The sequence below is a fragment of the Centruroides sculpturatus genome, unplaced genomic scaffold (assembly GCF_000671375.1).
Source record: "Centruroides sculpturatus isolate CEXI.00-Female unplaced genomic scaffold, Cexi_2.0 scaffold88, whole genome shotgun sequence".
Classification (NCBI taxonomy): domain Eukaryota; kingdom Metazoa; phylum Arthropoda; class Arachnida; order Scorpiones; family Buthidae; genus Centruroides; species Centruroides sculpturatus.
In genome coordinates this window covers 987,594-1,015,505 of record NW_019384431.1, presented here as the reverse complement: position 1 = coordinate 1,015,505, position 27,912 = coordinate 987,594, and the positions used below count along the sequence as shown (strand labels likewise).

The window sequence follows — 27,912 nt, the reverse complement described above, 5'->3', positions numbered from 1 at the left end:
GATAACTAATATAGTATATTGTCTGTAATACTGACATTAATCAAATTGAACCTTATTTTAGTAAAAAGATTTATGGAAACACTAGTTTAATGTAAAATGTGACATTATTACTAAAAATTGTTGAATATTCCCATATCATAGTTTCAATAACTGATGTATCATTTACATAAAACCACTGGAGACATTTGCCCAATAAGAACATTGACACTTGTTCTGTACTATTCATACTCACTGGTATACATACTGGTGAGTATGAATAGTACAGAAGTGATATACTTCCACATAAAAAAATTTTTGGGTTTAGAATTAATTTTTGCAGGTATCTCAAATTATTATTATTATTATTTTTTTTTTTTTTGAAATGTGCCATTCTTCTTGCAAACTTATATATATATATATAAGTGGAGTTTTATAATAATGTGAAGTGTCAAAAATCCAGACTAATTGGGACTGGACCCCATCAGGATTTTCAAATACAGGCATACCTCGACTTACGTCGGTTTCGAGTTATGTCGTTCCCGATTATACGTCGCTTGTTAAAAAAGTATATGGAAAAATAAAAATCAAGTTTAAGTCATTTTATTCGACTTTACGTCTGTCCGCCACAAATATTGAAGTCGTAATATCACTAGATAAACGTTTAAAGCACATAAAATCATATTAAAATATATACAAGTATGTACTGTATTTACAGTACACGCATTCGTAAATTTAGATTACTTTTTTTGTACTATATTAAAAACTAAAATTTATTTGTTTGTAAGCTTAAAATAGATTTTTATTAACCATATATTATTTAAAATGCTTTCCTAGTGATAAGTAGATTCGGAGACAGGTAAATTCGACTTACGTCGTTTTCCTGGAACCAATTACTGACGTAAGGCGAGGTATACCTGTATATGTGTAAATTAGCATTTTAGGTATTGTAAACTCCAAATACACTGTAATTCAAGTTTAAATTTCTAAGTTCAATCCAGTATTTTACAATGAATGTACAAGTACTTACAAAAATTAAAAATATAATTTACAGAATCACTACATTTAAACAAAAAAATATGCTAGTCAAAGTTAAAAGCTACAAATTCTGAATGAACATTAGAACATCAACAATGCAGGTCAAAGAACATAGGCCAAAAGAACAATAATAATAGAGTTACCATTGAAGGGGTTAATTAATATCCCTTTTTTGATGATGATGATTCAGATTTTTAACACACTACTGTAATTAGACATGTTGTGAAATAATGTAACTATAAAGTAACAAATTTTATTGATTTGAATTGATGTTTATAAAGTTAAATATTAAATATTTCTGAAATTTAAAAAAAAAAAGTAGAGATATTTCTAAATAATAGATATTTTTTTTATTGTATATAGTAAACTTTGCTCTGTAAGCTCTTTACAGGTGTTGACCTCATAAATCAATTATCTACTTGTATGATGAAAGGATGTATTCAAATCAATAAAAGAACCTGCTTACACCTTACAGGAAATGGATTCTTTGGCTAAATCTTTGATGTTTTGTAGTAGTTCTAGTGGTCCTGATCAAAAGTCTCCATAGGTCCATAGGATCAAAAGACTCTGTAGGCAGAGTCGAAAAATGAATGGATTTTGAGTTATTGAATGCAGAGGTATGCCGTCCATGGAAGCTGTGGAAGCACCACTTTCCTTGTATTTTCTAAAGTATAAATACATATTTTAACGTACTTTGAATTAATTAAAATTAATATTTTATTATAACTGCATTATGTATCTTATTACAAATTTCTATACATGTGAAAAACAATGATAAGATTGCTATTGTATATTCGAATATAAATTCGTATATGCATATTCCCAATGGAAACGTTGTATTTTCGAATACAGGAGAGCTTCCATGACCAAAATATTTGAATGATGTAAAGCAGCCGAGTATATGCATTTGTAAATGCACTTTACAGAGCACTAACCTCACACAGCTTAGCTGGGGGAGGCTACACACCAAAATATTATATAAACACTTCCAATGATTTTACCAGGACTAGTGCAACTTCCCTATCATCAAATGTCACCGCACACCACTGATTGAATGTTTAGATGCAAAAACTGTGTAAGTTGTGCATGTGTTGCATTGCAAAGTCCAAAGTCCTAAATCTTTTTATTTAAAATATGTTTTCTTTCGAACAAAATACATTTAGGGATTTACAACATGTGCAAAGTACCATTTTTGCATCTTGTACTCTTAATAACTCAAAAATTGTCTATTTTTGCCTTTGTGCCTATAGAGACTTTTGATCAGAATCACTAAAAAAACAAAATAGCAAATAATGTATACATTTAAATATAAATATATATGAATAAATATATATTTATATTTATTCATATATAAAGTAAGTGCACGCACACACAGATGCAACAAAACAGCATATGTGCTTCAACTTTATCTTTTATCATCTTGAATAATAGTTACTTTTAATTTTGTTTGAAAAATAGAATAAGTTATATTTGAAATTAAGTAAATCAGTAAATCTATCTTTAATTTGTTTATTTCAATGAAACAATTCAGACAATCTATAGATTCTATTCAATAGATTGTCTGAAGATGTCTGTTATAGAGATGAAATGATATGTTTTTAATTTTTTTTTCTTGTTAATTTCTTGATAAAATATATATTGGTATGGTCACTGTTTTTTTTTTTACAGTTTGTTATTAAAAAAACTATTTCATAATTTTAAGTAATTGCTTGTGTAGTTATCTATGAACCAGAACAAAGTTTTTTAATTACATTTTTGTTGATTTAGTTATGAATTTGTAATGTTTCTGAATTAAAAGTAGTGAAGATCTTATATTTAATTTAAATCTCTAGTTATTTGCAAGATTTTAGTGTAATAAACTTAAAAAATAATTTAATTTAGTTAATAAAAATCAAATATTAAATTTAGGTAATAATCTATATTAAATTTTTTCATTATATTTTATTATTATTATTTAAAATATCTGAAATTAAATTTATTTTCTAAAAGAAATGACTATAATCTGGCTTAAAAAATTTATTAATTGGAAATATTTGAAGATTTTAATTTAATTTTTTAATATATCTATTTATTTATATTAATAATAGTTAAACACAAATAAAATTTGATTTTCTACTTTAGAAATATGAAAAGAAAACATTTTTATTATTAAATTTGTCTGCAAACTTTCTGTTACTTTGAAGTACTTCATTTTCAAAATGTTTTATATGTTATTTCTGAAAATCGAAAGATGTTTAATGTTTTCATTAATATGAAATTTTCAGTTTTATAATTTATGTTGAAACATTTGAAAATGGCCTTGATAGTTACTGGTTAAACTTGCTTATACTTTTCAAGAATATTTAGATATTAAATAGAAATTTTGCAGCAGTTTATTTTAACAATACATTATAAATAAAATTTATTACTATTAAAAATTATATAAAAATGGATGTAATACTAATACATTGTTGAAGATATTGATATTCTTTCATATATACATATAAGATTTAAATTTTTTTATAGGTACATTTTAACAATATTTTATGTTTAAGTAATTTTATCTTGGAGTAATAAATAATGTAATAATAATAAAGTTTATTATTAAAAATTTCTTTTAAAACAGAATTAAATTTATGAAAAATAATACATTAAGATCAAAATATGAAAGATATAAATATCTTACAGATTAAAATTGATTATTTTTTTACTTAACACTATCTACTTAAGATATTAANGTATAATGCTGTTTGTTTAATTATTGTACGATATAACGAATAAAATATCAAATTATTCTTAATATAATGTTTTACTATATCACCCAGAAAATTGTTTTTTGCCCCCAAAATATAAATTGTTACAAATCGCACCCTCAACATGGAAAAATGCCCACATGGGGGCGATATCACCCCTGTTGAGAAATACTGATCTAATGGTATTGTGGATTTCAGTCTTTCTCAAAATTATTATTTTATTTATAACAGCTGGGATATATATATGTATCACTGTGCTTATAATTATTTTATAATGGAGATATTTTATCAGGTAATATTTAATATTTGAAAATATGTCAAATTTTGCACATTTAAATATTTGATTTATAATTTGAAAATTAAGATTAATAAAATATTTGTGATAAATAATAGAACAGTGTCATATATTCTATTGCTTATTGATTTAATCAAGAAAACAACATATGAATCATGGTGATTTCTGTGCAACTTGAAAAACTATTATAACAAAAGTTGCCAAATAATGCAGTGACTTTAATAGATAATCAATACAATCACAATTATTTATCTTAACACCTTGTTTAATTACTCAAATATTCTACTGTTTAAGTTATGACAAAATCATATTCTAAATTTTATTTTGTGATTATGTCCCAGATAATTTTACTTTGGACAGTTTTTTACAAATACTTTAATACTCAGTATAAGATGGAATATTAGCATTTTTAAAATAAAACTTTATACAAAACATAGATTCTATCAAATATAGCTAGAAATTGTCTGTTACATATATAAATAAATATGTACAGTATTGTATATATAATAATAATAATAGATATTATTAATCTGAAAATTATTTGATTTGATATTAGAGACATTTAGTTATTACATATTGTTACATATGGAGTTTTATAGATCTGGATATGATAAATATGTTTGTTAACATTTAATATAAAATATATATCTTAAAGTAAATTTGTTTTAAAATTGTTATCAGAGTTTTAGCAACATATTTGAACAACCATATGTTTCAGTTACACAATAACTAAAAATATAATTTCTTTCAATATTTGGGTTGTCTTAATGTAACATGTTTTTTTATGTGCTTTTTAATGGATTTATAGAAACAGTTTGATAGATACTTTTATTGCAAATGAAATTTTTATCATGTATATTTTTTTTCTTACAAAGCATTCCTTGTTAAATGGCCTATTGTGAAAGTTGTCATGTGATATATCAACAATTAAAGTATTTTAGATATACAGTATTTCTGATTATCAGTAAAAGAACATGTTTGAGATCTGAAAAACATGTATAGTAAGGAATCTTTTTATATCAATCAAAAGAGAAAAGTTTAGAAGTTTGCCTAATTTAATTGATATACTATAAAGTCAATTTTGGCATTGTTTTATATTTTAACAATTGTTAGAAATATTTAAATGCCAGTATTATTGGTAATTTAATATAGAATCAATTTGTTTGAAATTGCTGATTGTTAAAAATTTTGCAGGTTCATTCTTTTAAATAATCTGCCTGTAATTTAAAATGACTTAATGATTAATTTTTTTAACCTTTTTTTTTACAGAATATAAAATAATATTTTGTAAAAAGCATTAATTGTTTTGAATTCACAAGAGAGATTTAAAATAAATATTTTTTTTTATTAAATTAATGTTTTTTTATATTGCTTTACATTTTTAATATTATATTTTTTTATATATTAAAATAAATATTAGTAAATATTTATTTTAAATCTCTCTTGTGAATTCAAAACAATTAATGCTTTTTACAAAATATTATTTTATATTCTGTAAAAAAAAAGGTTAAAAAAATTAATCATTAAGACATTTTAAATTACAGGCAGATTATTTAAAAGAATGAACCTGCAAAATTTTTAACAATCAGCAATTTCAAACAAATTGATTCTATATTAAATTACCAATAATACTGGCATTTAAATATTTCTAACAATTGTTAAAATATAAAACAATGCCAAAATTGACTTTATAGTATATCAATTAAATTAGGCAAACTTCTAAACTTTTCTCTTTTGATTGATATAAAAAGATTCCTTACTATACATGTTTTTCAGATCTCAAACATGTTCTTTTACTGATAATCAGAAATACTGTATATCTAAAATACTTTAATTGTTGATATATCACATGACAACTTTCACAATAGGCCATTTAACAAGGAATGCTTTGTAAGAAAAAAAATATACATGATAAAAATTTCATTTGCAATAAAAGTATCTATCAAACTGTTTCTATAAATCCATTAAAAAGCACATAAAAAAACATGTTACATTAAGACAACCCAAATATTGAAAGAAATTATATTTTTAGTTATTGTGTAACTGAAACATATGGTTGTTCAAATATGTTGCTAAAACTCTGATAACAATTTTAAAACAAATTTACTTTAAGATATATATTTTATATTAAATGTTAACAAACATATTTATCATATCCAGATCTATAAAACTCCATATGTAACAATATGTAATAACTAAATGTCTCTAATATCAAATCAAATAATTTTCAGATTAATAATATCTATTATTATTATTATATATACAATACTGTACATATTTATTTATATATGTAACAGACAATTTCTAGCTATATTTGATAGAATCTATGTTTTGTATAAAGTTTTATTTTAAAAATGCTAATATTCCATCTTATACTGAGTATTAAAGTATTTGTAAAAAACTGTCCAAAGTAAAATTATCTGGGACATAATCACAAAATAAAATTTAGAATATGATTTTGTCATAACTTAAACAGTAGAATATTTGAGTAATTAAACAAGGTGTTAAGATAAATAATTGTGATTGTATTGATTATCTATTAAAGTCACTGCATTATTTGGCAACTTTTGTTATAATAGTTTTTCAAGTTGCACAGAAATCACCATGATTCATATGTTGTTTTCTTGATTAAATCAATAAGCAATAGAATATATGACACTGTTCTATTATTTATCACAAATATTTTATTAATCTTAATTTTCAAATTATAAATCAAATATTTAAATGTGCAAAATTTGACATATTTTCAAATATTAAATATTACCTGATAAAATATCTCCATTATAAAATAATTATAAGCACAGTGATACATATATATATCCCAGCTGTTATAAATAAAATAATAATTTTGTCATCTGTACTTATTCTTACATTTTGCTATTAAAACTTTAAATAAAAAAAAATATTCAACTATTTTTCAAATTTTATATAATTCATATATAATACTCTTTAATAATAAGTTTTGATATCAATTTTCAATTCCCCCTGATATGATATCTGTGCAGACAAATAAAACAGACAAAGATAATGAGAAAGTGGAAGAAATTATTACATTTAGAAGCATATCATTTGACATTTATAATAAATGTCTTTAATATCTTAAGTAGATAGTGTTAAGTAAAAAAATAATCAATTTTAATCTGTAAGATATTTATATCTTTCATATTTTGATCTTAATGTATTATTTTTCATAAATTTAATTCTGTTTTAAAAGAAATTTTTAATAATAAACTTTATTATTATTACATTATTTATTACTCCAAGATAAAATTACTTNTTATACGACTGCCTGTTTTGCATATTTCGTGACACGTAACCTTGATTGATAGTAACGTAACATATTTGCATGCTTCCACCTACCTCTGCAGTGAATTGCAGCCTGTCAAATGCAGATTGCTTTCTGGACATGAACATTTTCTGCTCCGTGCTTAACTTTTGGCAGTGAGTGTAGTTGCATCATTTTCAATATGATGTTTTTCAGGAAATAACTGTTGAATCAATAAATGATTGGGAAACTGTTTTGATTTTGCAAGAATAAAGAGGATAGATATTTTTCTATAATAGTATATACACAGATGTATAAAACTTAAGCAAAAATGTAACTTTCTAATGATAATAATTTATTAACTTAAACACCTTTAATTTTTGGGCTGGAAAAGGTTAAGTGTTGCTTAGAGTGGAAAAGATGGATTGGAAATTGTGGTTCTGTGGGTGAGGGAGAACCTCCCAGTGGAGATCAAGCAGCTCTTGTTGGATTAACCTTGACATATATGATCTTGCATTGTCATGAAGAAAGCACAGGATACTCATCTGTGGACAAATTATGGTGGACTGGTCTGGTCACAATCAAATAACTTGCTTGTTTCTCATGTGAACAGGTGTGGATTGGCATCCACTAACTGCTGCAACTCATCATTCAATAGGATGAAAGGCCTTCCTGAACATGCTTTATCTTTGATTTCATATTGCCCAGCTTTAAATTTACTGGACTGATAGTCATATCCAAAGTTTACAATCTTGCCAAATAATTGTACCATATGGTGGTAAGATTCAGCTGCTTTTAAACAAAATTGATAATCATAAAACACAAATATGTGAATTTGGTTATGAGAAAGTGTTAGCAACTTGACATATTTAAACTTGGTGTCATTCCACACACACATTTTTTCAGTTATAATTATGCACCTTCATTTACATACCTTACAAGAAACTTTTAGATGCCATCTGTTGGAGAACAATTTTGAAAACAGGGTGGACCAAAAAGAATATACGTATTTCAAACTGATATAATTATTAAACTATCGATAGTAGCGGTGTGCTGCGGGTATCGGAGGAACGAGTGCATCGTCTAGTTTGTCCCCAGATGTCAGTTGTGCTTGGTTACAATGACGTATTCACAGTTGTTGTAAAATGGCTACGCCACAGCACAAAAGCTTTTGTATTCTTGAGCTTGCAAAGTGTAATTCCGTGATTACAGTGCAAAGACGTTTCCGGTTGAGGTACGAAATTGATCCTCCGAATGGATGGAACATTCGCAGATGGTACCGTCAGTTTGTTGACACAGGTTGTGTATGTAAAGGAAAGAGTTTTGGCCGACCTCGTGTATCTGAAGAAAATGTCTCACGGATTCAAGCTGCTTACCAACGTAGCCCTTCAAAATCAAGACGTCATGCCAGTCGGAAATTGCAGCTACCTAAAACAACAGTTTGGCGTGTTTTGAGACACAGGTTTGTTATGAAGCCCGGACCGAACTCTCGCCCGGACCCCAGTTCCCGGACACCCGGACGGAACTCCCGCCCGGACCGTTCGTGTCGCTGGTGGAGGACATATTGAACACCTGTAATCTAAACTAGAGAGTTTCATAAATATGTGTCCCAAGTTCCATAGTTGTATGTCTTACAGTTTATTAAATATATCAGTTTGAAATACGTATATTCTTTTTGGTCCACCCTGTATTTTAAAGAGGTTAGAAAATTCCAGAAACTTATTCTTCAACCAAATATATTATTATTTATGAGATAGATAATTTTTCTGGTATATAACTTATACCAGAAAAACCAGTGAAAATAAAACTTGAATAACCAGTGAAAATAAAAATTGTTTTTTGTAACAAACTTTGAATTCCATAGAAATAAATCACATATTAAAATCAATGAGTTTTAGTTTCTGTAACTAATCATGTGATTTTTTTTTTATAATGGTGAATCCTTGTTATAACACTTCTATGAAATGAAAAAAAAAAATGTTGGTATTTGAGTACTAGTAGATGAGCATAGTGTTTTTTGCTCTGTTTTGTGATAATTTAATTAAGATATACATACAACCACTTAGTTTTAGAATCAAAATGATGATTCTAAAATTTTTATTGTGAAGATTTGCATTAAGGAAGAACTGATTCTACAGATCTTTTTCTATTGAAAATTTAAAATATAACATTATCCAATAGAATTAGAATTAAATAGAATATTAACAATCATTTAATTGATATTTTAGCCCATAATTAATGTAATTAAATTCAATGAGAAACAAATATATTGTATATATGATTGAAATATGCAGTACTGGAGAAAATATCTGGCAAACTTGGAACTGGAAGAGGTCTGATTTTCTGGACACAGGCTACATATATATAAGCTGGGACTGGTGTTGTGCAGCAAACTACAGCTGTACTAGAGCCTGTCAAATTCAAAGCCAGCCAGTTTCAAAAATAACTTAATTCTAAATTCTAGATTTGGTAATTCCAGATTTCTGGAAGCTGGATATTTGGTCTGACAGCATATTTGGTTTATATGCAGCAATTTAGATTTATGTTGTAGTTTTTGAATTGATTAGAAATTATTGAATCACTTTAAAATTATAAGTTTTACAAGATTTTTAAGCAAATTTTCTTGAAATTATTTACCAAAATAAATAGTTACTAAAAATTTTTTTTATTAAATTTTAATTATTAAAAAATTGAAGTTACTTAATATGGTAAAAAAAAATTTATTATAAACTACTTAGAATTTATTTTTAAAACTTTTTATGCTTGTTGATTATTAAATAATAGTTTTATTTCTATGTTAAATAAACTTTTAGGTCAATGGAGTAGGATATTGTCAACCAAATACGTCATATGGAACTGACAGTTTATAGAACAAATTTAACTTTGTATAAAACTCCTCTGTGCTATTATGGAAATTTCAGAGGGACCAAATCAATTAGTTTTCTGGAAAATTTTGCATCGATTGATCAAATTGAATCTTGTTGATTATTTTTATATTGTAAATAATTGCAATGAGCAAAATCATTATATAAAGGCTTGTCCTACAAGGGCTTTTTTCTATGCTTTGTAAGGGCTTGTAAAGCATTTTGGATTAACTGTACAAAGAGAAGAGGTAAATAAACGTACAATAATTTGTGTGCTTTTATAGGAGCTATATTTGTTACTTTTTCAAACTGCAATGTATATTAAATGTAAAATATTAATTCAGCAATTACTAATTGCTTTAAAATTTAATGATAAAATTGGAATGAGGATTGTATTTTTGTCCATTATTAATATTATTATTAATTTTTAAAAAAATATTTATCAGTTGTTGGAAAAAAATGCAATAATAAATGGATTATTAAGGTTGCTGAATTGTGTTTTAATCAGCTGAAGATTAATTACTACAATGATGATAAAAAGTCAGTCATTCCATCAAGTAATTAAATGCATCTAATATAATAAGATTTAAATTTTGTAAAAATTTTGAATGTTTCTGCTGAAATTTTATAGATTCAATATATTTTTGTATCATAAATGTGAATAAACATTTATATAAAAAAATAGTTTATAAAAAAAAATAAAATACAAAATCTCATAATTCTTATTTTAATAATAATTAAAAGTATTAACTAAAAAACATTCATTTTACTCTACAGTTATTTTTAATTTATTATTAAAATTTACACTTACAATATTTTGATAATTTTTGTAATTTTTAATTTAATCATAAAAATTTAATCATATTTCTTCTTAAAACTTACATTAACATTTAGTAATACAATAATAATCATTAATATAATTGGATACTTAAAACTGTGTGATGATTTCAAGGTAAAAATAAAATAAAATACAAAATCTTAATATTAAAAATTTAAATTATTAATTCCATTGATTTGTTAATTACCTTATGAGAACAACTTAACGTTTTTATACATATTTTTTAGATTTAACATTGCTTAAAATTAATCTTTATTATAATAGATAGGTAAATGAGATTAAATTAATTCATAAATAGCACTAAAAATTTTTAGTCTTGTAATCACTAAAATTTCTACAACAATTACATGTTAAATTTGAAGGTGGTTGTCATAAATGTCCTCAGTGTGAAACTTGGCATATATATATACATACACACATATACATACACTTAAATTTCTGAAACATTGGTTAATAAATTTACCCACAAATTACTGATATTTATGAAGTAATGCTTTTTTATATTTTCAATAAAAAATTTTTTTTTTGTTACTTTCCATTTATTCCCATCAGTTATGTAACTGTAAATTATTTTTAAACAGTAAGTAAAATCAATACATTTACAATAGTTAGTTTATATATAGAAATTGTATTTAGATACATATCCTTATAGATAAATTATGTCCATAATGTAATAAAACAAAAATACTGTTTCATAATACATATAAAATTGTAGATGGTGAAAGATTAAAAGGTGTTAAAACTATTTTCTGTATTAAGGCAGTTTCATTTTGTATGTTTCCTAAATAATAATATAGAAATTTTATTTATATGTAATTAAAAACTAATTTTATTATAGAATGAAAAATATTAATGCATATAAAAATTTACTAAGAAAATTACAGCAAAAAGTCAATAAAATTCAAAAATCAAATCCATCAATTTTATAGATTAATTCTGATAGCAAGTGATGTATAAGCATATTTATAAATTTTAAAACTGCTGCTGTAGTTTTTTATCTTGAAGATTTGATTTTTTTTAATTCATTATCTAAAAATATATTTTCTTTTAAAGTATATTAAATTAGACATTATTATAAATGAAAATTACAAGGAACAAATACCAAGTTTTTGTAATTATAATGGTAAATTTAATTATCATGTGATTATTAATTAATAAAAGATAATTTATTCAAATCACATTTTTATAAATTGTATCATTATGTATTTAAGATTATATTCATGTTAAATATTTCAGTTGTTAGCCAATGCCACCATTATTCTAATTCTTAATTATATTAAGGAAAATATGCTATAAAACTCCAACCATATGTGCATTACGAAAATTCCATTCTAATGTGTCTTTTTATTACAATGTGGTTGTAAAACTTCTCATTGAGAGAATCTGACAGATCGCTTCCCATATGTTTTGGTTTCATGAAGCTTAATTGAAGGAAACTTTTTAAAACTAAAACATTTCAGAAATTTACGGTTTTGATAAATTTAACACGAAATTTGCATAAATAAAAACATTACCATTTTTAATGTGGAATAAAATAAATTTTTCTAATAATAATTATAAATATTTCTAGATAAGTATGTTAGTATAAAATGGCGTTGTATTAGTGTAAATAAATCATGATGTAAGCTTTTATATTTTGATATTTGCGTGATTTAGCTTTTCTATAGATTATTTATTATGTATTTGCAAGTTTTCGTTAATAAAGGCAACATGTATGTAGGCAATAATAATATATAATACAGGAAAAGGTAAAAAGTCTGTTGTTCTAGATTACAACGGATGTCGGTGAAAAGTTAACTTGTGATATTACGTCACACTACATAGATGATTTTAATCAACTAAGAAAATAGAAATTTTAACTTTATTTAAGATATTTTTGTATGTTGATACATTGTATTTTCTACGTTTATTTTATATTCCCATATATAAATTCACTCATTTAATTTTATTTTCTATATTATCTTATAAGATTTTATATAATTTCATAGAATAATTTTATTGGTATATTACATAAAAATCTATTGAAAGTCTGTCTAAAATTAGAAGTCATCCTATGTAGAATAAAATTTATTTTAAACACCCGATTTAGAACAAATATAAATGAAAGAGAATTCAATAAATTTTATCAGGGAAGAAAATATCGGTGTGCAGGGAATTGTCCCCGTAACAGAATTTTTCGATAGTTCTACGGACGAAAACAATGCAGTGGTTGGATCAGAGGTCGGAAGAAATCAACGCCCCCGCATCCGTAGGATTTAAGCTATTCGCCTACGCATGAGACGACGGAAAAGGTTAACGATGTTTCTTCGCAGCTTTTCTTCCTCCTCCATCGATAACATTGGCTCACGTTTGAAATTGGTTGTCATAGTAACAGTTCTGAGAGATAAAGTTGGGTATTTTTATCTCGGATGAGGTCGGAGCAGACTTAGTTTTTTTATTATTTTTTATTTATAACTGTAAACAGCTAAATATAGTAAAGCTGCGTGTTACTTATTTCATTAAAAATTGTTTGTAACCCATATAACACCGACTGAAGATTTTAATCCTAGATTCATTTTAATGGAAAAATTTCGAAAGTAGTTTAGCTTTATAGTTTAAATCCATATAAAAACACCTGTTTCATAAATACATAGAACAGTTGTAAGATATTATTGCTTGTTTTGCTAAATATTCTAATATAAAGTGTTGAAGTCGTTATAGAGGAAACTTTAGTTATAGCTATTATTTGAGAATAAGAAATATGAACAACAGTTTATATAGTAAGAATCAATTCGCGATGAATACGATACCGTGTGAATCGATAACAAACTGCAGTATATTTTTTTAAAAATATTCTGTTGTCTGTTCGAAATATATACGTTCCCTAGAGTGTTTGATATTTATATAACTACTGTAAGAGGCCCTTAATGTCAACAAGCTGAAAACTGCTTCACCTAATCTAAACTGTACTATCTTATTTGTTATTTTGGCATTTTATACTGTGCGTTCACAGTAACTAAATTTGTTATCGATGTTCTATATGTTTGTTAAGAACTGTGTGTATAAGTAATTCTTCTTTAACAACGTTTTTTTTTTTTTAATAAGAAAATAGTTAAATTCTTAATTTATCAACATACCTGCATTATCAAACTAATTAAGAAATACGTACCGATAAATACACAATTTTTATTTTTGTGCTTAAGATAAGATTATCCTGTTGTTTGTCGAAAGTTCGATTAACTTGGTTCCGTATGTCATCTGATAAAATGCAGTCGAATCAGCACAACTAAAAAAAATCAACATCTGGTTATTTCTCTAATATTATACATAGGAAAATCTGAAAGATTGGGAAATAAGTAATACCAAAAGTTTGACAAGAAACATTTTAAAAATTGTATTAGGAATACTTATAAAAGTTAGTTATATTTTAATTTATCAATAATTTTCGATTTAAAATACAACTAACCTTTGTTTATTTTTTATATAAACCATATATTACGAGTAGAAAATGTACCTATTTAAATTTTACTTGATGAAGTTGGTTTATTTATTACTTTCGATTTGATTTCCTTTACAAAAATATATATCAAAATCAAAACCGGAACGAAAACTATACAAGATCATTAGTTTTTACTTGCTTTTGATTAGATTTGCTTTAATGAATAAAAAATCTGGTTTGTGGTTAAATGGAGATTTCAAAATTTAAATTACGTAAATCTTACGCACTTATTACTGTGAGCCCCTCCCAGAGCTTATAATTTTATGCAGTATCGTTATTATGATAGACCTCATTTCGAATTGCCTCGGGACTCCCGAATAATTATTTTCTTGATGCAATTTACTTGAAAAAATCCGTTCTTTGGGAATTTACTTTCATTCTCTCTTTTTTTAAAAAAGCACTTAAAACTTGTTTGACAATTCTAAGTAAAGAAAATTTCGTCATAATATATTCTTTGTGGATAATTCTTAAAAAGTTTGAACATTTCGACTTATTTACATAAAATAACACACACAACTTTAGAATATATAATGTCTTTTGCACCGCACCATTTACTTTTTACTGAATATTTGTATCTGTTAAGGCATGCGTTATGATAATGGCAATGTTATATATTTAACTCAAAAACAAAAATATAATTTGATCATTTTATTCCGTAAATCATTATTGAAGTTGATATAATTTAATTTAAACTGTTATTAGTAAATTTGCTTATAATGTGTTACGAAATTCAAAACCATACAAACAACCATTAGATAATTTTCAAATTACGTCAAAGTAGTGATCGACCAATAACCGCCGAATATTGTTTTTAGAATATATTGTCAATATATTCCCCCTACGCAGTTAATGGCTTCCCTGCTATGACTCTACGTTGGCAGGAAAACTGCTTTTAACGATGGTTTGATTTATGAGAGCAAATTTTTATGAATGAATGAATATTTTAAAATATATTTTTTAAATAATAATTTTTAATTGATAAAAATATGTTTTGTTTAATATAAATAAGTTAATTAAATAAATTTATTACGAAGATGGAATTTTATGAATAGTGTGTAATTAATTTGTTAAAAATAGGTAAAATGCCAAAAATACTCGAGGTTGTTGCCTCTGTTGACGTCATAATGTTCCTGATCGATTTTGCTCGCGTCGAATTGACGTCACAATCCAAGTACGTCATCAATACCGACTGTAATCGCCATTCATGTTTCATTAGTTCTTTAACAGCTATTTACACATAATATACTGCGGCGCTACATGAGAAAATTTTAAAATTTATTTTACTATAACTTAATAAAAACGCGAAAAATTATTGAAATAAACACAACAAAAATAATGGCGGCTAATTAATAGATTAAAAGATGATGACTATTAAATCAATTAATTTTGAAAAAATTGAAATTAAAGGTTATTCTTTTCTATATATTATTTTTTAAAATGCATATATATATATATATTATAGAGGCGTAAATGTTAATGATTTTTAATATATGTTATTAACTACCGTTTTGAACTGTCAGAACTTGTAAATGTTATAGTACGATAAAGAAACCTTATACTTATAGATAAGTATGTTTATTAAATTCGTAGATTTGACAGGAATAAATTATAAATGTATATATATTTTTACTATATCTCCTCTGTCAATCCATTAACAGATTACTTCTGATACTCTATTAATTAATATCTTACCGAAAAACACGAACAATAAAAATTGTAATTTTTTAAAAAATTAATTTAAATAAAAATTAATTTTACAAAACCACATATAACCGATTTAAACGTTACCACATGATTTCTACCCATACATACAAAATAGGGAAATATGTTGGATAATTGTAATTTATACAATCAAGCAACCATAACAACACGCCTGTACTGTTAATGTATTTATAAATGAATAGAATTTTTAGAAAACTAATAGATGTTTTTTTTTGTATAATAATATACTACTAAAAGATGCGTAGCATCGACTAAAAATTTCTAGAAGATTCCATTCAGATGGCGGGAAATTTCACCCACGTGATTAAGTACGTCAACAGTTCGGTTGTCACGGGAAACGATGCTACAGAAGAATGGCTATTGGTCAGTTTCGTGTACGAGATGGCTGTTAAGGAACAACGTCAGAGATGAAAGCGGATTTGTCAGTTAAGGTACAAGCAACGTTCCATACATTCACGGTTATAAGACACAACACAACTATATAATAATGGAAACTGACTCTATTCCTCTTCCTTACGATGCTCTATGTTCCGAAATTATAGAAGATAACTTAGTGGTAAGTATCTTTTACCGAGATTTTCATCGGAATGTGGTTGTCAAGTGATAACATATGTAAGTTGGTATGGAATAATGTTTAAGAGGGCTGTAAAAGATATGACAGAACATTTCGACATCTTGCGCTTTTTTTATCGTTTAACTGATTTTTGTCATTAAACAGTCGATTTTTAACATATACCATATGGACCGACAGGAATCGTATTCTGTGACGTAACACGGATATTGATTCGTTCCTGTATTCCGTTAGATAGCGCTTCTTTACTAATATAAATTCCTCGTGTTTATGTTGTTTTTACATAATTACTGTATAATTCCCTTTTACTTTTTTTCTGCTAAAAAGAGCAATGATTTATTCAAAAACGTACGGTACCCCGTCATTTAGTTTTCTCCGCTTTACCTGTTAGCGTACAGGTGTAGCGTAATTCCCGAAATGCTATATGTCAATCAAAGAAACTTTCCCATATGGCTTATTTTATAAATCGTTTAATCTGAAAAGATTTTCGTTTTGATCAAAAACATATGTTCCATTTTGTAAAAGTTGTTATTAATTAAACTAACTAGTTTAAAATAAAAAGTTATTTTTAATAATAAAATTAGAATTATTATTATATATTTTTTTATTTTGTAAAATACATTTCAAAATTCAAGTCATTAAATAATATTTAAATATGATACAAAAACTATTATAATACTGCCAAAATATTAACTCTGAAACTATATATAACATATGTTACAATTCTGTATTGGCTATAGAGATAAGTTAGGGACCATATTTAAAGGTTCTTTCTGGCTATTGATAAAGATTTTTTTTTCACTTGTAATGTAAACTAATTAATTGGGCTTAAAACATATTTATCTCTGTAGACTGTTTGCAAAGTTATCAGTATGGCCGGACTAAATCAACCCACGCAGAGTGCTAGTTAGCCAACAAATCCATTAATAATAATAATAATGTTATGTATATGTAATTCGCCCCCGCGTATTTATTAAGATAAAAATTATGGCGCGTTCATGCCGACTATTGATCAAGTTAAAATTTGACAGCTTATCATTGATATATCGATTTCAATTACATAAGGCAATCTGTTTTCAAGATGAGACCGTAATTAATGAATTAAGAACGTACAAATGCGCTCTTTCATTATGTTAAACAGTAAGGATGAGATTATGACGTTAAAAAATTTATTGATTAGTACATAACCTTTTAAAGAGATAGTTTGACCATATAATAATCTAAAATCAACAATGACATCAGCCCTTCAAGGACAACTACCAGAACTTAGTTAATGCTGCTGCCATAAGATTTCTTTAATGCTGACTGATCGCTTTTTAGAACTTATTAAATAATGTGCATTAAAGTTTGCAAAATTAGTGCTTGCTATTCAAATGTCATTACCGGTGCAGCTGTTTCGATCACGTGATCTAAGCGTAAGGATATTTTACATGCTCTGTTGATTGACAACCTTGAATAGATAGTTCACTAATGAAGTAGCTGTGCGGATTAATTCGCATTGAATTATTAATATTCACGTTAAAATTAACTTTCGTTATTCAATTAAATTCATTACTGACTAAAAATCGATAAATTCGTGGATTTATGTCAGTAGAGAAAGAGGGATTATTTTCAGCGCGGAGGAAATGCGCGATGTAATTGGTCAGAGTCAGTTGATTAAAGTGTGCTAGTAGTTAAGTGAGTTCTTTACATTGGAGGGAGTAGGAAAGGGGTTAGGATTTGTCACTTACCAACACCTCCAATTGTCGATTTTTTCCTTCTTTTGTTTATTTTCCGTAGATCGACGAGGAAGACATGAAACCAGTCATCGATACGGATACAGAAAAGAACGAGCTAAGGTATGCCGTTTTGACTTACGAGCAAGTGAAAAGATTGGATCAAGTCATGAACGAGATAGTGCCTCTTCACGGCCGTGGAAATTTTCCAACTTTGGAGATCAGACTTCGAGATCTGGTCAAACACGTACGCAGTCAATTACAGAAGGACGGAGTGAATGTGCGTGACTTAAGACTGAATGGAGGAGCTGCAAGTTACATCCTAGCCTCTGAAAAAACTCCCTATAATGACCTGGACTTAATATTTTTGGTTGATCTATCCAATCCGCGTAACTTCGATAAAATCAAAACAGCCGTTTTGGACTCTCTACTCGATTTTCTTCCAGAAGGAGTGAAAAGAATGAGTAGCTGTAGTTTGAAAGAAGCTTATGTACACAAAATGGTGAAAGTTACGGATAGTGACCGATGGAGTTTAATATCACTCAGTAACAAGTGCGGAAGGAATGTGGAATTAAAATTTGTAGACAAGATGAGAAGACAGTTCGAATTCAGCGTTGACTCGTTCCAAATAGTTTTAGACAGTCTGTTGTTGTTTTATGACTGTGCCGAAATGCCAATGACCGAAACTTTTTACCCTACTGTAATAGGAGACAGTGTTTATGGGGACTTTTCGGAGGCCCTATATCATTTACAGAAGAGACTGATAGCCACTCGGAATCCGGAAGAAATAAGAGGTGGGGGACTTTTAAAGTATTGTAACTTACTGGTAAGAGACTACGTAGCCGAAGATGCAGACCAAATCAAAACGTTGGAGAGATACATGTGTTCTCGATTTTTCATCGATTTCGGGGACATTGCTCAACAACGGATAAAACTGGAAAACTATCTAGCAACTCACTTCATCGGTGACGATCATTGTAAGTATGATTACCTTATGATATTACATCAAGTCGTAGACGAGAGTACCGTGTGTCTGATGGGTTATGAAAGGAGACAGACACTGGCCCTAATTGAGGAATTAGCCTATCAAGTATACTTTCAGGAACAACAGCGATTAGCATCTAAACTCAGACATCGGAAAAAAAATTGTCGTTCAAACCGTTACGTTTTCGGGGAAGGTTACTTTTACACACCTTACATGTCCCCTAACGGATATCCTTCCTGTAATTGCAGTAACAGGTGGATGTCGTGCGCGTGAAGAGTACTCTGAAGATTGCTTTATATGAGAGTACAGATTTTAAAAATGATATAACTCACATTTCGAAAAGATAAAAAAAGAAAACATATATACATATATATATATGCATTCGACAACGTAGAGCTAACGTGTTTCTACCTTTTCATCCCATTATGCAAAAATCTACGGTCCGGTTCGCCAAAATCCCCAATATTATAGCGAACTGAGTGGTGTCCCGTCCTGTGGTTAAAAAATACTATAAAAATCCTGGTATAAGGACATTAGGAGCAATAAGTGGAACGATCATGCGAGTGAATAAAATTTTGTTTTGCAATCTTAAAACGCTCTAATTTACGCACAAAACTTAAAAATCGAAGGGAAAAAACAAATACAACTAGGAAAACATTCCTCACATTGAAAGTCACTGCTGGCCGGTGTCGAGTTATCAAAAAGTATCGAGTTCGCGGATAAATCGGAAAGAATTTAAGCAGGGTCAGTATCTTATTACAGTATTCGATTAATCCCCACAAATATAGATATATATCTACACCAATAGTTGCTATGGACTTTAACAGTTCAGTACATGTATCCTTTGATATCTTGTATGGACTGATATGAAGTCAAAGATCAAGTTTTGTCAACCGTTGGAAATTGTGTAACCGTTTCATCGGTTTCTGGGCTAATTATTATCATCATTATATATTTTTGTGGGAAGGGTTGATCTCAAAAAAAATTGTAATTCGTGAACTTATTATCCCTTTCACATTCTATTATAGATAGTAGAAGTGAAAGTGTTGTTGTTATATAACTCTGAGAGTTAATATATGTAAATTGTCAGTTCCCAAAATTATAAATGTTAATAGAAATTGTATATGTAAACTATATATTTTTTTCTGATTCATTTGATGTTTGTTTCGTGTGTAATTTCTACTCTACAATTAAGTGGAGATGTAAAATTAACAAGGAAGTGATTCGATTTCCTTTCCTGCCGGTTTGACGTGCTATAGTCTTGCACTGTGATGTACGAGAAAAATATAACTTACGTATATATATAGTGTTTCATTTCACTTGAGACTGTGAAAAACTCGAGAAATGAATGTTGTAAATTTCCCTCCTAGTAGTGTTTATAAGTTTACATGTATATATAGACACACACAATAAAGCTCAGAAAAAAATCAATAAATTATTTTCTGAATAAATAAATATAAAGTTTGAACTTACTCGTATTTACTTTACTAAACGGTACCGTCACTTAAGATATTATTTAAATTTAAAAAAAAATCTTCTCATCGATATAAAAAATTACCGTGTCTCAAATTTTGTTAAATATTTTCTTAATTGTTTAAGTAACACGTGTAACAATAGATATTTAATAATAAATTAAAAACATTGAATTATTAAATCCGTAATAATTGTTTATTTTAAATAAATAAACAGATGAATTTAAAAACAAAATTCAATAATCATTTTTTTGAGATGACGCGTCAAAAATCGGAAAATCTTATAATTTTTAAAAACATTTACATATATACTTCGTTTTGCTTTTAAAAAAAATTAATTTTATATAATTCATAGAAAATAATTGAATAATATTTAAATGGTAAATAAAGAAAAGGAAGATAACAATAAAACGTCAGCTAACGATTATCAGTAGATGTCGACACTTAAATAATTTAAAATTATTTTCATTTGTATCCATGAACTAAACCAATTAATCTGGATAAGAAATTTCAATAAATAAAATGATTAATATTTAACCTTAGTAGCTAATTAATAAACCTACTTTCAATAATTTTATTATTATTATCACGTGGTCGGACGTCACGGTCACGTTTGTTTTTGAAACGCATCACGTGAACAGACCGCGTGATTTAAAAAAATAGCCAGTCATTCGTGATGTCATTTGTTAGACGTCATAATAGATTTTTTTTTTTTTTAAAGTTTTATACTTCGGATTTAAAACCCGATGCCAGCTGTTTAATTTTACAATACGATAGAATTGATGTTTTAAACTGAAGTTTTTTAACAATAGTACACGAAATTCATACGAATTGCCGCTGGGGTGACGTCATTAAAAATGATTGGCGTTTGAAGGTCAAGGTCGCTTTCCCGTTTTTTTAAATATTCTTATCACACTTTTATAACTAAGAGAAGTAAAACCGCAAAATAATGTTTAACGTGAACAAACAATCATTGGAATGATTAATAACTGTTATCGTTATTATTTTAAAGAAGAAAAAAAAATCTGAAGACCCGATCGGTATGCCCTCTGTTGCGTAAAGTAACAACTACTACACGACGTTTTGAATAGGGCGGAAGAATTCAATTCACGAATCTTTAAAACAAGAAAAGTCATCACTATTTTGTTATTTCGAAGGGTTAACGAATTACTTAATGAATAATTCGAAAAAAAAAATAATAATAGTTTCCGAATGCGTGCAATTGAATTATAAAAGAGTGGTTTCCGTAATACATTTAATTAATTGGGAAAAAAAACCTACAGTTACATTGATAAATAGATATAATGTGGGAAGCCGTTCTTTATAGACGTTTGCTGGTCCTGTGCCAATTTTAATTAAATGCGGCGTACGGATTCGCGAGTTTAACGAAGCGTTGGTTGATGAAGATTAAAAAAAGAAAAAAAATGATTGACAGTAATGGCGGCTTGTTTATTAAAATTTACAAGACTGAATTCTATATGAAATAATAATAATTTTTTTTTTCTTAATAAGCTTGTGAAATTGTATAAATTCTATAGATTTATCCATTAATTTAGTGTTATAATTAAAAAAAAAACGGGAGTAAATTAAAATTATGACGAAAATTTGATAATTGAATAGCGTTCTTCATATTTTTTTATATAAAGATGATAACAATTTTAATTGGTATTTGTTATATTTATTGAACGTTAAAATCGATAGAGCGAGCTAATTTATTTTGATTTTATTATTAATAGTATATCGATTATTGGATTATTATAACTAATTGCAAATTTCAATCTTAATAGATATATAATTGTTTGAATTTAGAATATCAAATAATATTAATTTTTCTTCTCCATATGTTTCGGAATAAACTCTCGTTTAATATCAAATATTTATAACTCGGAACAAATGAAAAAAAAAGAGAAAAAAAAATCAATGTCCCCTTTACTTACCGGTAAATCGATTATAAAATAAAATAAAATTATATTTTTCATAAAAAATAATATTTTATTTAACTGAAAACTTATATTAGTTCGGGCTTATATGTAATAAACGATACCGCCGGATTTTAATCGGGCGTTATTAATACAGTATAATATTGTAACCCGATTAAAATCCGGCGGTATCGTTTGTTTATTATATTAAAAAAATAAATAAATCATAATAATTTTCTTGAAAATAATTTTAAAAAAATGACGAACGGGTAAAACGAGTTCTCAACCTGGTCATTAGCAATTTCTGAGGTGTCAATAAATTTATCTAAAGGCTGATAAATTACTTGAAGGAGATCTATGAACACATTTTATTATATTTAAAAATAACACTAATATATATTTAAAAGTAAAGCGAGCATTTGAATTTTTATTTATGTTTAATTAAAAAAAAAAGTAGGTCTATATTATTAATTCCTATTTCATATTTATTTCATCCAATTTGTAATTTATTCTTATTCTGTGTCAATGTCAGGGTTCCTCTGATTTAAAAGATTTATCATAAAAAAGAATTTAGAAGTGAGATATAATGTAATTTCATTTTTCAAAAACAGTCTCACTTTTCATGAACCTTTATTTTTCTCTTTAAGCTTTGAAATGTATCGATTAAAAAAAAAAAGTTTTTTTTTCTGAGGTTTAACATGATTCTGTGTCATATGTATAACCCTGCGTAACCTTTAGATAAGATATTTTGTAATGTTTATCTATATATGGATTATTGATATCTGGTTACAGAGAAATTGAACTGTTTTATAAAAAAAATGTAATGTTTTTATCTTGTTTACACGATTTTCACTTTATAAAATCGAATCCTGGTTAAAATTGTTAACTTAATGATGATAAATTCGATTTTTACTTTTATATGCTTTCACGTACATAATTAATTTTAAAATGATGACTTTTATATAATAGAATAGAAAAAAATGGCCTATAGCTATAGGCGAGTTTTATAACAAACACAACCTTGATTATGACATATATATTTTGTAAGATGTCTCGTTATTATTTAACCTCCGAAGAACTGATAAATTTAGTTCGTGTTTTGTGTATAATGAATACATTTTAGATAATTATAAAAATCGATATAAAAACGAAAAGGGAAACTTATAGGTCAAACGAGTTTGGAAATTAGGCTAGTAGTAGTAAAATGGACAGGGGTGTGTGTATGTTATTATTATGTGGAACAGACCGAGGGGGGAGGGGAAAACGACTTTTATGTACCTTGAAGTATAATTGTGACGGGATTTACAGGTGACTTGTGAAATACAGGTAGGGCTCACGTCATGTCTGCCCTGCAGTTATACCAACGCCCCCCATTGTATGGGAAAAGGTAAACGACTATCATGATCTGTATTCGGTCAGCCAATGTCCATTTGAGAATAGATAGTGAAAGAGAGGATATACTGATCATTTACGCGAGTAAGAATATGGGGATATACACTACAATAATAAAAATAGCGAAAGTATAATGGAACCAATTGATAAAGTAGGTCAAGTACACTTCGGAGTACATGCCCATGACCATCAATGTTTTTAATATTCTATTAACTAGTATTTAATAACTTTTTTTTATTATTTTTTTGTCACGTATTTTTTCTATTAATGATTTCGTACCGATTTTTTTTTTCTATTAAATGTTGTAATAGGTTTTGTTGAAAGTGAATAATGACAATTAAACAGCACATACCGTAGTTTAAATTAAATTTTATTTTATTTTTTGTTTTTTATCTCCAAGTAAATAGACTTCATTTCGCATTATATGAGATGTAACTAATTTATAAATAAAAGCAATTTTATTTAATTGTTCTCGAAACTAAAAACTTAAAAAAAAAAGAAAAAAAAGAAATATTTAAAAATTTTGTTAGGCTGTGCAATATACGATTATTATTAATTGACTGTTATTGAAGACCTGATTGCCTAGATTTTTTTTTTATTTGCCTTTTACAAATATACAAAAATGCAATCAAACAAGATTTAACAAAAATGTTATTGCATAAATTTAAAAACGAGTTTATTAAAAGTTATAAATATTAAAAGTAAAAAAAAAGAGAGAGAGAAAGAAATAGAAATGCTACTAAAATGTCTTAAGTATGTAAGTTGTCATGTAATTAGAAAAGTAATTTTCTAAATTAATTAATTTAAATGTTAGTGAAATACAGAAATTAACAGAATTTTTTACATTGCATTAAACGTAAAACACTAAACATTTGATATCAAAAGTTGAAATGATAAAATGTTAAAATTGTTTTAGGAATATCATTTAGTAGTTTTAGAATTAAAAAAGTTTATTTCCAAAATTAATGGAATGACAAATGATCCATTATTTTTCTTCATTCAGTTTTAAATTGAAATAAGATAAACTATCTAACACTACTGATATTCTTTATTTTGTACTTAATTCAACTGATTTCTTTTGTTGAGAGTTTATTTGGTCTTTTTTTTTTTTTTAATTTTTGGCACAAAAAATAAAAATGTGAACAAGATTGTCTTTCTCTCAAAAATTCATAGGTTCCAACTCCAATAAGAGGAAATTTTTTGTTTACTCATCCAAACTGACAATTTCCATTGAGCACTAGATGAAATAACAAAGTTAAAATAAAACATAAAACGTGAAACGAAAATATAAAAGTCCTCAAGACAATAATTCTTTCAGCAAACGTCCTTCAAAGTTCATTATTGCTGATTGTTTCATAAATATAATTAATGCTAAAAAACGCACATATAAATGAGATTTATGTTGGATAAACGTCAGTTTGCATGGTTGTTTTCCTTACCAGATACCAGGAGATGACGCATCACTATCACAATGTCTATAGCTCCTGGCCGTAGCTGAAATTTTTCCGAATTCAATTTTTTTTAGGTTTTTTTTTTGTTCGAATTGGCATCGACGTGGAAAAAAGAGCAAATTACATTTCTAGTCTCTTTTGTATAAGTATTTTGTGTTCTAGTTTTTAATCCCTCTCTTCCTTTCTACCATTTATTTTCTTATGGTAGGTTAAGAGATTAAAATAAAGGAATAATTAATTAAAAAAACTAAATTGATTAGTTAGAGGTAAAGAATCACGCTTGCTATAATCAGTAGAAGGAATACAGTCGAAGTGTTATAGATGTTAGTGATACCTAAAAACAGAATCAGTTAGTAAACAACATCATTTTTTTTTAAATAATAAACACATGCTGATACTCACGGCCGTGATTTCCGTTAGAAGTGGAAACTCTTTTCACTGTAAACGGGTCTAGAGAAATTAAAAATCGAAGTAATTTATTGTTATGCTAAAATGAATTTTATCGACACTAAAACAATACCTTATAAATACTTGCCCATATGTGTTCTAAACTGGTAAAAAGCCTCAAATCCTGTACCATCGAATTTATCATTGGATTTAAAAGTGACGCGAAAGAAATCTCCATCAGAATCGATCACTTTTGGTTTTTTATGACCGCAATGTCTTGCCAATTTTCTATCCACGGTTTTAAAATTGGAAAATTCCACGTAATCGCTGGCTGAATCGGTAGTGCATCTGAAAAAAGGAAATATTTTGAAATCCGTTAATTTCACAGAATTTATGCAAAAAATAATAAATGTAATAATAAAAAAAATATTTAAGAATAAAGTTTAGAAAACTCATTTATCTGTTTAAAAATCTTTATATATATATATATATTTTATAACATTAGAGCTTTAATCAATGTAATTTTCGAGCAGTCATTCAGCCTGTCAATATCTGTATCTCAAAAGTTTCATTTTAGGAAAAATACAGTTGACAGATTTTTTTTTCTTTATATGAAGGTAACCATAAAAACTATTTTCGTGTTCCTTCATTATTTAAAAGCAAAATGGCAGCTATTTAAATATATATCTCATCACGACGCGTTGTAAAGAGGAGACGAATGAAGAAATGAACGTTATCTCACATTGGCTTTAAGATAAATATCAATTTTAGAATGTAAAACATCAGAAAACATATATTTTTTAACTTCTATGCAGATATTTGTATACTGTTTCGCCATATTTCTTTGGAAAATCGCAGGCAACTGAGAATAGACAACATACCAAGAGCTATTCATTACAGAAAATTACTATTGACAAATACATTTTTGTTTTTCTAGATAAACTGTGGCTCAGATTTGAAACAAAACTAACGCTTAACCTTTTTATCTTCCGTTTTATATGCCTAAGAAACAGTTAAAGTTAACATAATATATTAATTTTAAATGAATTTATTTGTTTAATATACAAGTATAAGATGTTTGGATGTTATCGATAAGCACTGGAATATTATCAAATTAATTATGTCAATTAGATTATGTTGATGGTTTATTTTGAGGATATAAAAGAAACGATTGAAGTAAGCAGGAAAATAGATCCGAAGACAGAAGCTGTATTGAGATAGTCATTGGGGAAACGTTAGATGTGTATTTTGAGACTCCCACTAGTCGTTGAGATAAGGAGATAATAGAGCTACAAGACAAAGAAGCTGTGGATACTCTTTTAGTTTCTCTTGGTTATCTGTATAATTGAATTTTACTTGGTTGTTAAAGATATTTTATTAAATTTTTAATCATTGAAGAAGCCGGTGGTTAATATGAAACTTAAATAATGCATGATTAGTTTCTTACATTGCGTTATGAAAATTACTAATGTACTTGCATAAAGTATGTCAGAAAAGATTAGAGAATAATAAATGATTTTCTCCAGCTGGAGGACGACATTAGCATTTTTAAAAGATTAATCAAAATCAGAATAATTCAGGAGAGAGAAAGCTCAATTAATTTGGTATAATGTCATAGTTCCTGCAAAAAGTTCTCGTAAGCATTTTTATTTTTTAATTATGAAATTTTATGAAACTNAAAAAATTATTTAATAAAATTCAACAATAAAATCATTATAAAATATAAATTGATTTCAAAATAATAATTAAGAAAAAAATAATATCCTAATTAGTGATTGCATGAATAATGCTATACCTGAATAAAACTAAGCA

At 26.9% G+C, this 27,912-nt stretch overlaps 3 protein-coding genes across 14 annotated transcripts in view; 2 read left to right on the top strand and 1 right to left on the bottom strand.

Moving 5' to 3' along the window:
• LOC111619740 (protein GDAP2 homolog) overlaps nt 1-10,449 on the top strand; it is an 84,093-nt gene extending 73,644 nt beyond the window's left edge. For all 3 annotated transcript variants that reach the window (XM_023361549.1, XM_023361550.1, XM_023361551.1), the window contains exon 11: nt 10,120-10,449. In XM_023361549.1, the coding sequence (XP_023217317.1) occupies nt 10,120-10,176 (57 nt within the window). In that variant the 3' untranslated portion in view covers nt 10,177-10,449. The remainder of the gene's footprint in view (nt 1-10,119) is intronic.
• An 833-nt stretch (nt 10,450-11,282) lies between these two features.
• Nucleotides 11,283-27,912, bottom strand: part of LOC111619738 (suppressor of lurcher protein 1-like) — a 115,825-nt gene continuing 99,195 nt past the window's right edge. For 6 of the 10 annotated variants that reach the window (XM_023361543.1, XM_023361541.1, XM_023361542.1 and 3 more), the window contains 3 exons: nt 26,249-26,448; nt 26,116-26,163; nt 25,721-26,047 (listed from right to left, as the gene is read on the bottom strand). In XM_023361543.1, the coding sequence (XP_023217311.1) occupies nt 25,974-26,047; nt 26,116-26,163; nt 26,249-26,448 (322 nt within the window). In that variant the 3' untranslated portion in view covers nt 25,721-25,973. Of the gene's footprint in view, nt 11,790-12,970; nt 14,274-25,720; nt 26,048-26,115; nt 26,164-26,233; nt 26,449-27,912 lie in introns of those variants that run through there. The other 4 variants (XR_002755810.1, XM_023361544.1, XM_023361546.1 and 1 more) reach the window with 4 other exon arrangements.
• LOC111619741 (putative nucleotidyltransferase FAM46C) lies at nt 16,530-20,785 on the top strand. Its single transcript, XM_023361552.1, has 2 exons — nt 16,530-16,764; nt 18,559-20,785. Exons 1-2 carry the CDS (start codon nt 16,696-16,698, stop codon nt 19,750-19,752), a joined length of 1,263 nt encoding a protein of 420 aa, XP_023217320.1. The 5' UTR covers nt 16,530-16,695; the 3' UTR covers nt 19,753-20,785.

Excerpts from the sequence above, each read along its gene's own strand:
- LOC111619741 (XM_023361552.1), top strand. The coding sequence starts at position 16,696 with ATGGAAACTGACTCTATTCCTCTTCCTTACGATGCTCTATGTTCCGAA. Across the intron at positions 16,765-18,558 it reads TTATAGAAGATAACTTAGTG|ATCGACGAGGAAGACATGAA; the intron begins GTAAGTATCTTT and ends TATTTTCCGTAG.